General features: G+C 33.7%; 1 protein-coding gene across 3 annotated transcripts in view; it reads left to right on the forward strand.

Annotated features, from left to right (window-relative positions):
- Positions 1-12,130, forward strand: part of LOC113512170 (paired box protein Pax-6) — a 92,514-nt gene extending 80,384 nt beyond the window's left edge. For 2 of the 3 annotated variants that reach the window (XM_052893937.1, XM_052893938.1), the window contains exons 8-10: positions 4,503-4,684; positions 6,481-6,659; positions 10,670-12,130. In XM_052893937.1, the coding sequence (XP_052749897.1) occupies positions 4,503-4,684; positions 6,481-6,659; positions 10,670-10,758 (450 nt within the window). In that variant the 3' untranslated portion in view covers positions 10,759-12,130. The remainder of the gene's footprint in view (positions 1-4,502; positions 4,685-6,480; positions 6,660-10,669) is intronic. The other variant, XM_052893939.1, reaches the window with a different exon arrangement.
- The last annotated feature ends 535 nt before the right edge of the window (positions 12,131-12,665 follow it).

A 12,665-nucleotide genomic window follows, 5' to 3' on the forward strand; every position in this document is an offset into this window, starting at 1 on the left:
TGCCAACAGTCGAAGATTGACCACCAATATTACTACCAGAAGTTCCACAATCTTCCAAATTAACCATCAACCTTCGACTGTTAAAAAAATAATTGACCTGATCATAACATAGTCTGTTGATGTCCTATAATATATACAAGTTGAAAGTCGATTATTTAATACAATGTTTCTGTTTATTACTAAATTCTTTTAAAGAATTTTTTTTTTGTGATAATATGGACAAAATTTCTTTTTCTTTTTTATTTTTATCATTAAGTTCTTTTAGAACACTTGCATACATTTACATCGCTAATTATAAACCAATTTCATAATTCCTTTTCCAATCTCATATTCTTTTTGTTATGATTGCCTTTCTTTAACAGTGTTACTAGTCCATAAATTCGTTATCATTATTAAAAGCAAATGATTTCGTGTGTTTTTCAATTACTTTATTTCTTACATAAAAAAATCATTATTTAAAAAAAAAATAACATATTTTGTAATTTTGTTTACCTAACACACATTTACTTATTAATTATATCTTATAATATGAACTAACTTTTACCCGTGAATTCGTCCATGTGACCAGGATATGTTCAGTGATCCGGATACAAATACGTACAGTACCTACCTATGTACAAAATTTCGTGGTGATTAAAAAGTAACAAACAAACTCACCTTTATTTATAATAATAATAAAGATAAACTAGTATAAATGTAAAAATTAAAAAAATAACAGAATTATTTTTTATTTCGAAAACTATTTAAATCCTCAATAATTTTCACGGGAGCATTGCCACAGCAGCCAAGGGTGAGGTATCGATCCCGAGCCTACAGGAAGCGGGCGTGCTTCCGTTCGGGAGGGGTGTGTTTTGAAAAATTGGCATCCACCGTCGGTCCACAACCTTTTTGCTTGCAAAACACACAAAAATAAACCTTAGCATCTACAAAATAAAAATATGCCCAGAATGCGAGGCCTCTGACTTGAATAACTACACAGATTTTGTGGTGTTAGAACGGTGTTCTGATTTATCTTGTTTTTCTGTTTTTGTATATATACCATTCAAAATGAATGCCCTTTATTGTATTCATTTATTTAGTACTACGTAGAGAGGTATGTACTTTAGAACAGTTTATATATATCGGTTTCGACGTTATTAGTAAGTGAAAAATATATGTTCGATTTAAAAACAAAAAATTGATATATTTTTATAATAAGCTCTAAATGTTAACGAGAAAACTTTATAATGACGCAGAAACAACCCTTTCGGCATAACAATTAAGAGCAAACACGCGGAACTGAGAAAATATGAATTGTTTTAAAACGTACCTACTACCGAGTTATAGCAATATTACAGTGGAACAATTACCGAGGCGGGGTACCTACTTGTTGGGAATAACGGCATTATGGTGAATCCCATTTGGTAAGGAACCCTTCGGTAATTTTATTTCGTCTCAACTATGAGGGTAGGCGAACAATTTGTAAGGCGTAACGTTGAGGCGGGAAAAGACTGTCATCACGGCCGAGAAAAAATATGTATAGACAGCTAGGAAGAAACGTCATATCTCTGGCGGAACGTTAAGCTGAGTACACAGAGCTTCTTAGCTGTCTGTTTATATTAATTTGAATCGACGACACATTAAGATAGATAAATAATTTATTTGTATCTATATTTACATTACACAAATAATAACAAACAGATGAACATGCACTAAAAGAAAAAAAATGTAAAAAAAAGGAAAGTAAATAAGAAAGGCACATTGTTTCGTGTGAGTGCCACAGTAACACAAAATGGACACAAGTCAGTTTATTGCTTTGCCCTCAAAATGGCAACACTGATTTTCTGTTGTGGCCAAAAACAGTAATATCTCATGCGATTTATTTCGAGTTTATTATTTTATGTAAGTAATATGTATTAGTAATCATATTTGTACGTGACATTGATTGGATACTATCATAATTCATAGACTGTACTTCATCATCATATTAGCCTCTAACCGTCTACTGCTGAACATACATACATGAATCGAATTCAATGATTCTTTTGCAATAATTAAGTTACTCTCATGTTGGTTCCATATAAAGTTCCATATTAATTTGTATCGCAATTGGAATACATAATTTCATGTTTAAGTTAAGCAAAATTTTTAATTTAGACATATTTATATAGACATTATTGAATAATAATTTTATTATTAGAAATAAAATACACAACATCGTATATCATGCAATACTTTTTTTTTTAATTAAAAGAAACAAAAATCTACATACATTCTAGTTTAAACAATGCACTATTTCACGCAGTACCTAAATTTAAGTCGAATATTAGCTTTTTAATTAGACCTGAATTATAACGCAAAAGTATACTAATATGCAGCCAGTGTAAACACATCTCTATGAACCCTGCCTATTTTTGCGAAGGGTTTTGCGAGGGTTCGAATAAAATATTGTCGGCAACATTCTACCGATTCTGTTGAAGGCCGAAGCAATAATATTATGACATATTGCCTCTTGTATGAGTTGCGACCTCTTTGAACACGGACTGCTTGAAAAAAATTCTTTTTGCTCTAATATTCGAGAATGTTTATTGTATTTTTATATAATATATAAGTATATACATACACCTATGTAAATGCGTCGTAAGAGCCGGCTAAAGGAATAAAGGACCACTCTACATCAGTGGAAAAAAATAAAAAAGAATTTAAAGCTGTATTTCGCCAAAGTAGTAATGATTTTTTTTTAGTGGGTGAAAATGAAATAGTAATCCCGCTTGCGCTAACAGTATACCAGTGAGGATAAAGACAAGTCAATTGGCCCATCGTGACAAATTTACACCAGCAATAGGACTTTTAGATCCCATTACTAACAATCCCTTTCCCCCAGCGTGGTAATGGTATTTAGGTTAATTTTCTATTATTAAGGAAAAAGTTGCACCCAATAGGATGTTAGTAAGTAGTTAAAATATATACCTCGCTAAGCAAGGTATAATACATAAAAAATATCCTTAGGTATATAAACATAACTATATTCTCGTTAAGGTAATCTTGTAAATCTAACAAATTAGCTATTCAGAAATAAAAGTACTTCGCATGTACATAAAGCAAGTTACTGCAATTGAAAAATGTATTTATGATTGAGTAACCAGATACAGGACTAATGTAACAAATGTGTATTTATTTCAGCATTAAACTTTTTACATTCATATAGGCGCAAATGATCGTCGTCCTTGTATTTATTACTTCTTTTTCATTATTATAGAATACTAAATAGCAAACATTGTTTTACATTCTGTCGCCACTTATCAAGATTATTCCTTTCTTACCGAGATAAAAATATTTTTCTTCCCTAGTTGAAAAAAACAATAATTACATACTCATTTATAAAATTTCAATAATTCCGTTTGAGGATTTTGGAAATTAACGGAACGAACGTCGTAGCACACCGTTTTTAAATATTTAGAGTACTCACTACTTTGAACAAAAATGTCAATAAAAATAATATGACAATAAGTTATCAAAGCGTCTACACTATGAACAAGGCTTATTTCGTTGGCGGGAAGGCGCCATATTGCCATCGTCATGACAGTCGGCGGCGGAAGTGACGCGCACGTGAGGCTACTTCCGGGTACATGTTCCGTTTCACGCAATTCAATGTCACAATATTTTGTCCATTCAAACTCCTAGCTAACTTATAGGCCGTTTTTAGCTTTTGTCTATGGTCATGAGGGTAAAAAGTTTGGGGCGGTTTGTTACTTACATTTAAATGTTAATTTAATAATATGGTAATATATCTTAAAAACAAATATATATATATATATATATATATATATATATATATATATATATATATATATATATTTGTTTTTAAGCGTTTTTAAGTTTAATAATTGGTAATACAAAAAATGACATTTAGGAAAAAGAAATGCTTTACAATTATTATTTCATCATATCAGCCTTTAACTGTCAACTACTAAACATAACTTTCTCTTTGAGGGATTTGCCAGTAGTTGGTACACTTGGCGATTGGCAACCGCAATTAGGCTTTGGTGACTTTTTAAGAGGACTTTGCTGCCCAACTCTCAAACATTTTCTTAGGTGCCTCTTGCGACATCCACGGGAAAAAAAGGGATGACCCATTCTATGTTGGGACCACGCGGCATAGATTTACTTAATGATTCAGTCCAATTTAGAATAAATAAAAAAATTTCGACTGTTTTAGATATTATTTTAATTATTGAAGTACAGACAAATCAAAACAAATATTAAATACTAGTTTTTAGCCACGATTTCATTCGCGTAACCAGAATACAAGTTTCATAACGCTTGATTAAGCTGGTTAATTACGAAAAGATAACAAATAAATAATAAGAGAATTTGAGGAAGCCGCAATTATAGAACAGATTTAAAATTTTTATCATACTTATAAATACATAGATAAAGAAGATAGCTAAGGAAAAATATTATAATAGACAGTTCTTTTTTCAAATTTTTTTTACAAATACTAATTTAAATATTTTCATCAGGTATGGTTTTCTAACCGGCGAGCAAAGTGGCGTCGCGAGGAGAAACTTCGGAGCCAGCGGAGGGACGCTCCAGCGGCGTCGCCCCCTGCGCCCCCCGCACCCCGCCTGCCCCTAAATGGGGGGTTCAACTCCATGTATAGTCCCATACCGCAACCTATTGCTACCATGGGTGATTCCTATAGGTAAGACTAATTGTTTTAGTTTTATATGGTACATTAATGTCATATTTCACCAAAGTTAACGCTATGAAATCTAATACACTGTAATGACCTACGAAATTCTTCTTTATTAAATATCAATTACATAATTGATTAATAATTTTTACGGATTGCCAAACAATAATTTTATCTACTAAAGGTACTTAATGGTGTGTAATTAAAAGTTCGAAATAATATTCTTGTTTTTAAGTTTAAAATAAGTAAGAAAATTACTTATATTTAACGGTTAAACTTATCTAAATAATCTAATTTTAAATAATAATATATTCATTAAATACATTTATTTTTTTAAACACTGAAAAATAATAAATGAGAAATCATAAGGAGTCTGCCTTATACATAAGGTGGCGCCATCTATCATCGAGCAGTGACACTAATTAAATTGCGCGCGAAATCGACCGGCAAAGGTCGCGCCTTCTTGCGTTTCCCGCCATTGCACCGAGACGTTCCGAAGTTGTGAACCGAAGGTCGCTCGACTTTCCACTCGAATTGATTTTTAATAGTGAACTACGAGCTTTAGCTTTTGTCGTCGAACAAATTAACTTAGCCGAACGAGAAGTTTTCCATTTAGTTTGGTCCGTGGAATAAATTTTATACTTACCTACTTGCTTTTTGTTCTATACGTTACTGACACCTCTATTTCTTGGATAAAGAAAGAAAGTATTTTAGATCAAACAGAATGAATTATTATGAAAAGAATTCACAATGATCAAAAGTAAATATATGAATTTTGTTTCGACTGATCGCCTCGTATAAAATATTCTGGAGCGCGATTTCTAGAAAAATATGATAAATAAGTATATAATTCTACACAGATATAAAACAAATCTTTGCCGAAAGTTTCAACTTTTTAGCTACTGCTATTTGCCTTTGACATATGTATAGGAAAATATTTTATCATTAATGTATCAGTTTGTGTAAAGGAAAATATTAAAGTTGCTGCGCCCAGATAGTTTATTTTAATTATATTGTGGTTTGTTTAGTCTAGGGCAGCTCAAAATTTGTAGGTTCATGTTATTTCACCACAATCCTGTGTTTATAATTTTTTAGATAGCTTTGCTCTTGTATTTCATTCTAATGATTAAAATATCTATTATACAGATAGATTTTACTAGAGGGAACTTTGCAAAAGTCGTCTGCATGGCTACCTCTAAACCATAAATGTTTCTACTGTTACGCAGCTGTGCATGCTTGGCTGTGTTTCAGTATGAAGGGTGGGATATTATAGTCAAATTACAAGGTACAAACTAATGCAGGAGTAACAAAATATGACAGGTACCATGAAGTCATATATATTCTGTGTTTTATTTATGTTACCGCATATTGATGCTTACCGATTTCCATCAGGTGACCTATCAGCTTGTTTGTAGTATAAATACTATTAATTTGTAAATACTATACAGGAAAAATTGAAGTTATTGGCATCCTTATATAAGAGAGCTTTTCACCAGTAAGACTACACATTTTCAACAAACGAATGAATGGAAAGAATGACAAAATTTTTTATAGCTTTCGATACTAACCCAGGTCCACCTATTTAATTAGTAAGGAAGGCTCAAAATTTTGTTGTTTTTTATTTATTTATTTTTTTATCAAGAAATCTCTATCTTAATATATTACATACTTTATATACTGCTTACAACTTCGTTGTCAGTCTGTACATAGATATAAATTCTACATACGATTTATATTCTCTTCCACACGTACATACACACCTACTATAATTTATTTTCTTTATTCATCGTCCGCCGTATTGACAGTGCGCTTGGTTCCGACAGCTCCATGTCGGGCGGGCTCACGTCGTCGTGCCTGCAACAGCGTGACGGCGGCTACCCGTACATGTTCGGTGACGTGCTCGGCAGCGGCGGCTACTCGCGGGCGCCCGCCGCTCACCAGCAACACGCCGCCTACTCACAACCGCAAGCCGCCGCTAGTACTGGTGAGTGAATTGTTCTTTTACTTCTTAAACTACAGGTTATGGAATGAGCTCCCTGTCGGGGGTTGTCCAATAAACTACAGCGTGAGGTTCTTCAAAAAAAGGATAAAGAGGTTTCTTCAGGGTCGGCAAACCAGGCGTAATTCCCATCGGTATTGCAGGCGTTCATAGGCTACGGTAACCGCTTGCCGTCAGATGGGCCGTATGCTTGTTTGCCACCTCAGTGGTATAAAAAAATATAAACTATCCTAATAAGGCTAGAGGCTAATTCTGGCTAATTGAAACCACTGACTCCTATAAATATGCTATTGTATCAATATTGTTATCTATTATTGTCATAAGATAGCATATGCGGTTAATAAATAATTTATCGAATTTCCGCCATAACTTTGATACAATACATAATAATTTTTAGTAAAATCATCATTGTCAATACCTTTGTATTTGCTGATAAATGTAGGCAGGCATTTAATCAAATGTACACCTATTCAGTTTCAAATTATCCCAAAACAAATGTTGCCTATTACTACAAACTTAAGTACCTTTTTCGTTTGAGATAGGACAGAAAATAAACAAATTAAATCAAGGAAATTGAATTGCAAACCACGAAATATATTTACCAAATAGGTAAATACGTAATAAAATGTAAAAAAAATGCTGACACAAGACCGAGGGGCGTCTGGATCGCGAGACCACGACATGACGAAGAAACAAAAAAAAAATAAGAAAAAGAGGGAAAAATAGAAGCTCGTGGCCCGATTGGATTTACCATTGTCTGTTCCTTACAAATGGCTTTTAAATTGATTTTGAATATCGAACCGTTTTCATTAACAAATACGTAGTGAAATGGCGAGCGACCTATTTAATTTTCTTTTCTTTATTTTCGTGTTTACGCAGTGAAATATGCAGCTGTATCGTGACAGAATTTAATTTTAGATAATTCATCGAAGTCGTTGATTTTTGCCAAACAGAGGGGAACCAACAAAAACTGTTACACATAAATATCATAGATTCATTATTCAGAAAAAGAACAAACCAGGAGGCGTTGGCGTTGGCATTGTTTTAAAAAGCAGTAACTTTCCCATTTGATATTATATATCATGTGGCGGACATTTTTAGCCGTAGGTGGCGGAAAGCGGTATGAATTATTGTTGTTTGGGGCGTTTCGCGGCATTGTTCCACTGCCGAGTTTTCAGCGCCGACCGCGAACAAAAGAGTTTTTCACAATTCAAAATGCACGCTCGCGTTTCATTTAGCCTTTTGCGCTCTTTCGACGGGTGCATTTCCAGCTTCGTGCGGTATTAAATAATGCGGATTTGTTCTACTTTTCCATTTTCAGCTCCATTCTTTTAGGAGTCCAAGAGTAGGTACCTACCTTTTCATTTCAATCATTTTCTTTATTCATTATAAGGATTACAATTAAATCTTCATTATTTTCATATATATTGCAAAAAAAATCCTTTACCAAATGTATGTTGAAAGTATAAAATTAGATTAAACTTAGCGGAAATTGAAAACGGTCATTATAATTTATTAGAAAACCGTTGACACAAATTTTAATTGTCTCATGAATGATTGTTTTAATTAAATTAATTATATGTTTAACCTCTCTATGTATTTATAATGCAGCTGATTTATTAAATATTAAAGTTTGTGATATATAAAATAATATTACAGCTTAACCTGTAAGAACGATAAAAGCAACAAATTAAATGGTTCACAACATAGTAAGCATCATAAACAAGTGCGAGGTCATAGACACAATCCATTGAATAAACGAGTCTCGTAGGAACGTCGGTCGGAGCCGATAATAACGTGTAATGAATGTAAACGTTACCCCTTCGCGCGACGATGGTGGAACGGAAAACTGTTATCGCGGCCCCGCACGCGGCGGGGGCGCGCTAAGCGATCGGGGAAATAATTATTTTAAAGGAGTTAGTTTATATAACCTAGATGCACCGTTTGACAATTCAAAAAGACGTGTCGAACACACGCTTTGTTTAAAAATGTAAAAAAAAATACTTTACACCGTGCAATAAAATAATGTAGATAACAATAAATGCATCGATCTTTTTCGTTTAATTTTAATTGTGGCTATGAGAAAGGTAAAACTATAACTATTATTCATATAAACTTTATCTTGTAATCATTAGAAGAATCAAAGCAAATTCTTACAAGCCTACTGTATGTATTTATTATTATTTTTTATTAGATTTAACCTTTGTGTTTGGCATCTTTAGATTATGCCTATTCTAATTAAGTACTACAAACGACCAGAAGACGCCCAGAAGGCTGGCCTATACTTTGATCAACGTATTTCCATAGCTATTCAGCGTGGAAATGCAGCAAGTCTCCTAGCTACCCTACCAGCTGGCAGTGATCTGAAGGAAATTTTTTATCTTTAACTATTTAAAAATTTATTCCTTTAGAAACATTTATTTAGATAGATATCTAGTAATATAATATTTATTAATTAGTTTAATACATAATAACCTTCAGTACTACAAAAACATTTAGATTTCACTAAGTATTGTATATTTTCCTATAAAAAATTTTGTATAATAATAAGAATTAATATTAGAAAATACTGACATTTCATGCTTAAATGCATTCGCCGTATTATCATTTTGAAGATTGACATTGCCTATTAATTACAATGAAATCTCAATAAAATTTTTAATTTGCCTCTAGTTTTATTGTAAAGTACAAAACAACCTCCCTAACTTATGCACATCGCTACACATAGCCACGTCTCGTCATAGAGCTGTTGATAGCTTTATGACTGGCGCAGCGGGACATAATCGAAGCGGGCGAACACCACGCCAGATAACGCGATTGTGTGTAATAAACGGAATGCAATCGGAATCCTATTAGACAGACGGCGATACTGATACATGATGTTAATAGGTTTCGTATTAGGCAGTGTAAGCATGTCGCTGTTCTGTTTGGTGGATTACTAGACAATGTTGATTCGTAAGATCCTTGTTACAATTCATGGTTTCATTATTGGGCACAGACCTATGATTGAAGGTCTTTTTCAACCGACTTCAAAAAGAAAGAGGTTCTCAATTCGGTTGTATTGGGGGGAAAGGGATTGTTAGTAATGGGGTCAAATAGCCCTATTACTAGCAATATACCCTGTCAGGTCGACCTCCACGTGGTTCCCCCTGGAAATTATCGTGACTAATTCTAGTTTAATTCGTTTAAGGATGGGCTAACTGACCTACTTTCATCTTCATCTGTCATCTATCACTGGTACCCCGCCAGTGTATACCAATAGCGCAGACGGGGTTACCATATCATAATCACTCATTAAAAAAAAAATCGGTTGTATTTTTTATGTTTGGTACCTCATAACTCCGTCAGTTGTAAACCGATTTGTTTTAATGAGTTACAATGGAATGGTAACTCCGCCTGCTCTATTGGTATACACTGGCAGGGTACCAGTGAGAGACGACAGATGCGGATGCAAACAGATCAGTTAGCCCATCCTGACAAATTCAACTATTATAGAATTGGCCATAATGGTTTTCAGGGGAAACCGCGTAAAAGTCAAGATAACAGGGTATATTGCTACTAATAAGACTATTTAACCCTATTACTAACACTCCCTTTCCCCAGTTGTAAACCGATTGGACCCATAGAAATTTTATCAAAATCGGTTCAATAGTTTAGTTTTTAAAACAAAATAATTAGTTTGGCCACAATTGAATTCGGTCTGTTTTTGTGGAACATAATCTTAATTATACAAGCTTTTAGTTTTAGTACGTAAGTCTTTTCGTCCATTTGCAACCTATTTTTTAACCAATTGTTGGCGTTCAATAATACTAAAATCTGGAATAGATTAAAGTTAGTTTATCTGTGAAGACTTAGTAATAATAATAGTTACTTGTCTTTATACTTATTGTTATATTTATTAGGTACTTACCTACCTATCTATATTACAATGTATAAAGGATTGCTCCCGGTATTTGCCAACACTTTTTATTTACTTTTGTTTCTTTGTGTCGTAGGTGTAATATCGGCGGGGGTGAGCGTTCCAGTGCAAATACCCTCACAAGGGCCAGACCTCGCATCCAACTACTGGGGGCGGCTTCAGTGATCTCAGCTATTCGGGTTCCCGCATCGTCTACTCTCGATGCCTGAGAACCCGACCAATGTGCCCGAATCGCCATCTAGCGGTGAAATCGCGCACAACTACGCAGATTTGTCTATGAACGCTCTAAACATGACAGCCGGACACGACGCCAATGTTTTGGCGGCAGATTTGCAACAAGAACAAAACAATTCTGTATCGTAAAACCTTCAAGACTGTAGCGTCAAATAGGCATTTGGTTACCAGTGAATTTTATTTCCTCAGTGTTTAAATGGTGCAACATAATAATTATTTATGTGAAAATATGTCTGCATTATAAATTACGATACAATATTATTAAAACGCAACTGATGATGTTCAAACCTAGTGGTAAGTAAGCGACCATAAGCAATGAACCGTGTTACAAAATTATTTATTACTGCAATTATTTTCTGTATTTAGTAGAAAAGATTGTCTTTATTAGTTAAAGTAGTCAAATAATACATTTCATTGCTTGTGCTCCAAAAAAATAGTAAGCTAGAAAAAATGAAGCGCAGTTAATGTACATATAGATAAGCGCCATCTATTGTTGAGTAGAGGAAGTTTCGTTACTGCGGACGAAGCAGGATAGGCGGGAAAATAAAATCTAAATTGTTTGTGCCAACATTTGTAATAATTGAGTATTATAGGCCCTTACAAGCACAACCCTTTATTTCTTTGATGTATGTGTTAGGGTGCGAAATATTAATGGTACAGTGGAAAGAACTCGGCAATAGGCTTCGTTACAGCGATTTGTTTAGAATCCCAACCCCTCTTAAACAAATTGTCGAACGAACTAATCATGTTTGTATAATTGTATAATAAAATTACAATAATTGATGTTGTAAGCGATGATTTGCAGTTTCATTATTGAACATATACATACTACATGAACCTTAAAACGAATTAATTTATTATATTTATTAGTTGTAAGATCAATTTTGCTGTGATTAAAATGTAGTTTGTAAATGCGGTTACAATATTTTTACCATGAAACGAAGCAAGTATTGGATTAGTTACGTATAGACAGTACTAACTTATGTACAAATTTGTATAGGTACATTAATGGTTACGCGGAGGTAATATAACCGTTTGTGTAAATTAATTTCGTATCGAAATGTTATGGTGCCATACAGCACAATTCATCTTTTGCATTTTGATTGAATGTAAAATAATATATTTTGTTTAAAAGTAAATGAATGCAATACGAAGAGGCATAGATGATAGGGTAAACTATGGTGTAATATGTAAAGTAGGTAGTATTAAGTGTAAAATAAATTATTACTCGATTTTAAGTGCATATATAGATGAGAAGATTACCTACAGTGAAATTTATTAATAAATATTGCATTAACCATTACGTGCGTTCTCTTTTATTGTCATTTAGCAAATGACTAGTCACACCCGATATTTGGGTATTATTTCTGAAGTGCCCATAAACAAGACAAACCCCAAGTCATGATCATTTAAAATGACGAATGCGAACACTCGACTGTGTCTAATACTACAACAATATAGAATAAAATATTATTAATAACTTGGGTTGTATCCAGCAGATGTCGCGGATGATTTTCGAAATGCAACCTTAATGCTACAGTGCTGCCACCCCAAAAAACGTGTTGTCCAGGAAATTATGCTGTTAACTGTATTTGGGCGGTACATATTAATTTTGTGTTGGATTTACCGTTTCATGTATATACACACAGATGCAAGTTACCCCTCTGTACAGGGGAGGGCTCACAACAATGGGATGGGATTAACCGTGTTGCATTGTAGGCATTATAGTGATCCAACTAGCGATGGGGTGTGCGTATAGGATGTTTATTTTTTTTTTCCTTAATTTATGGTAAGTACACATGCACTCTTCTCAAAACTGGCTGATAGCGGTAAGTGTG

This window comes from Galleria mellonella, unplaced genomic scaffold (genome assembly GCF_026898425.1).
Source record: "Galleria mellonella isolate WM207_F2 unplaced genomic scaffold, CSIRO_AGI_GalMel_v1 utg184, whole genome shotgun sequence".
NCBI classification, from domain to species: Eukaryota; Metazoa; Arthropoda; class Insecta; order Lepidoptera; family Pyralidae; genus Galleria; species Galleria mellonella.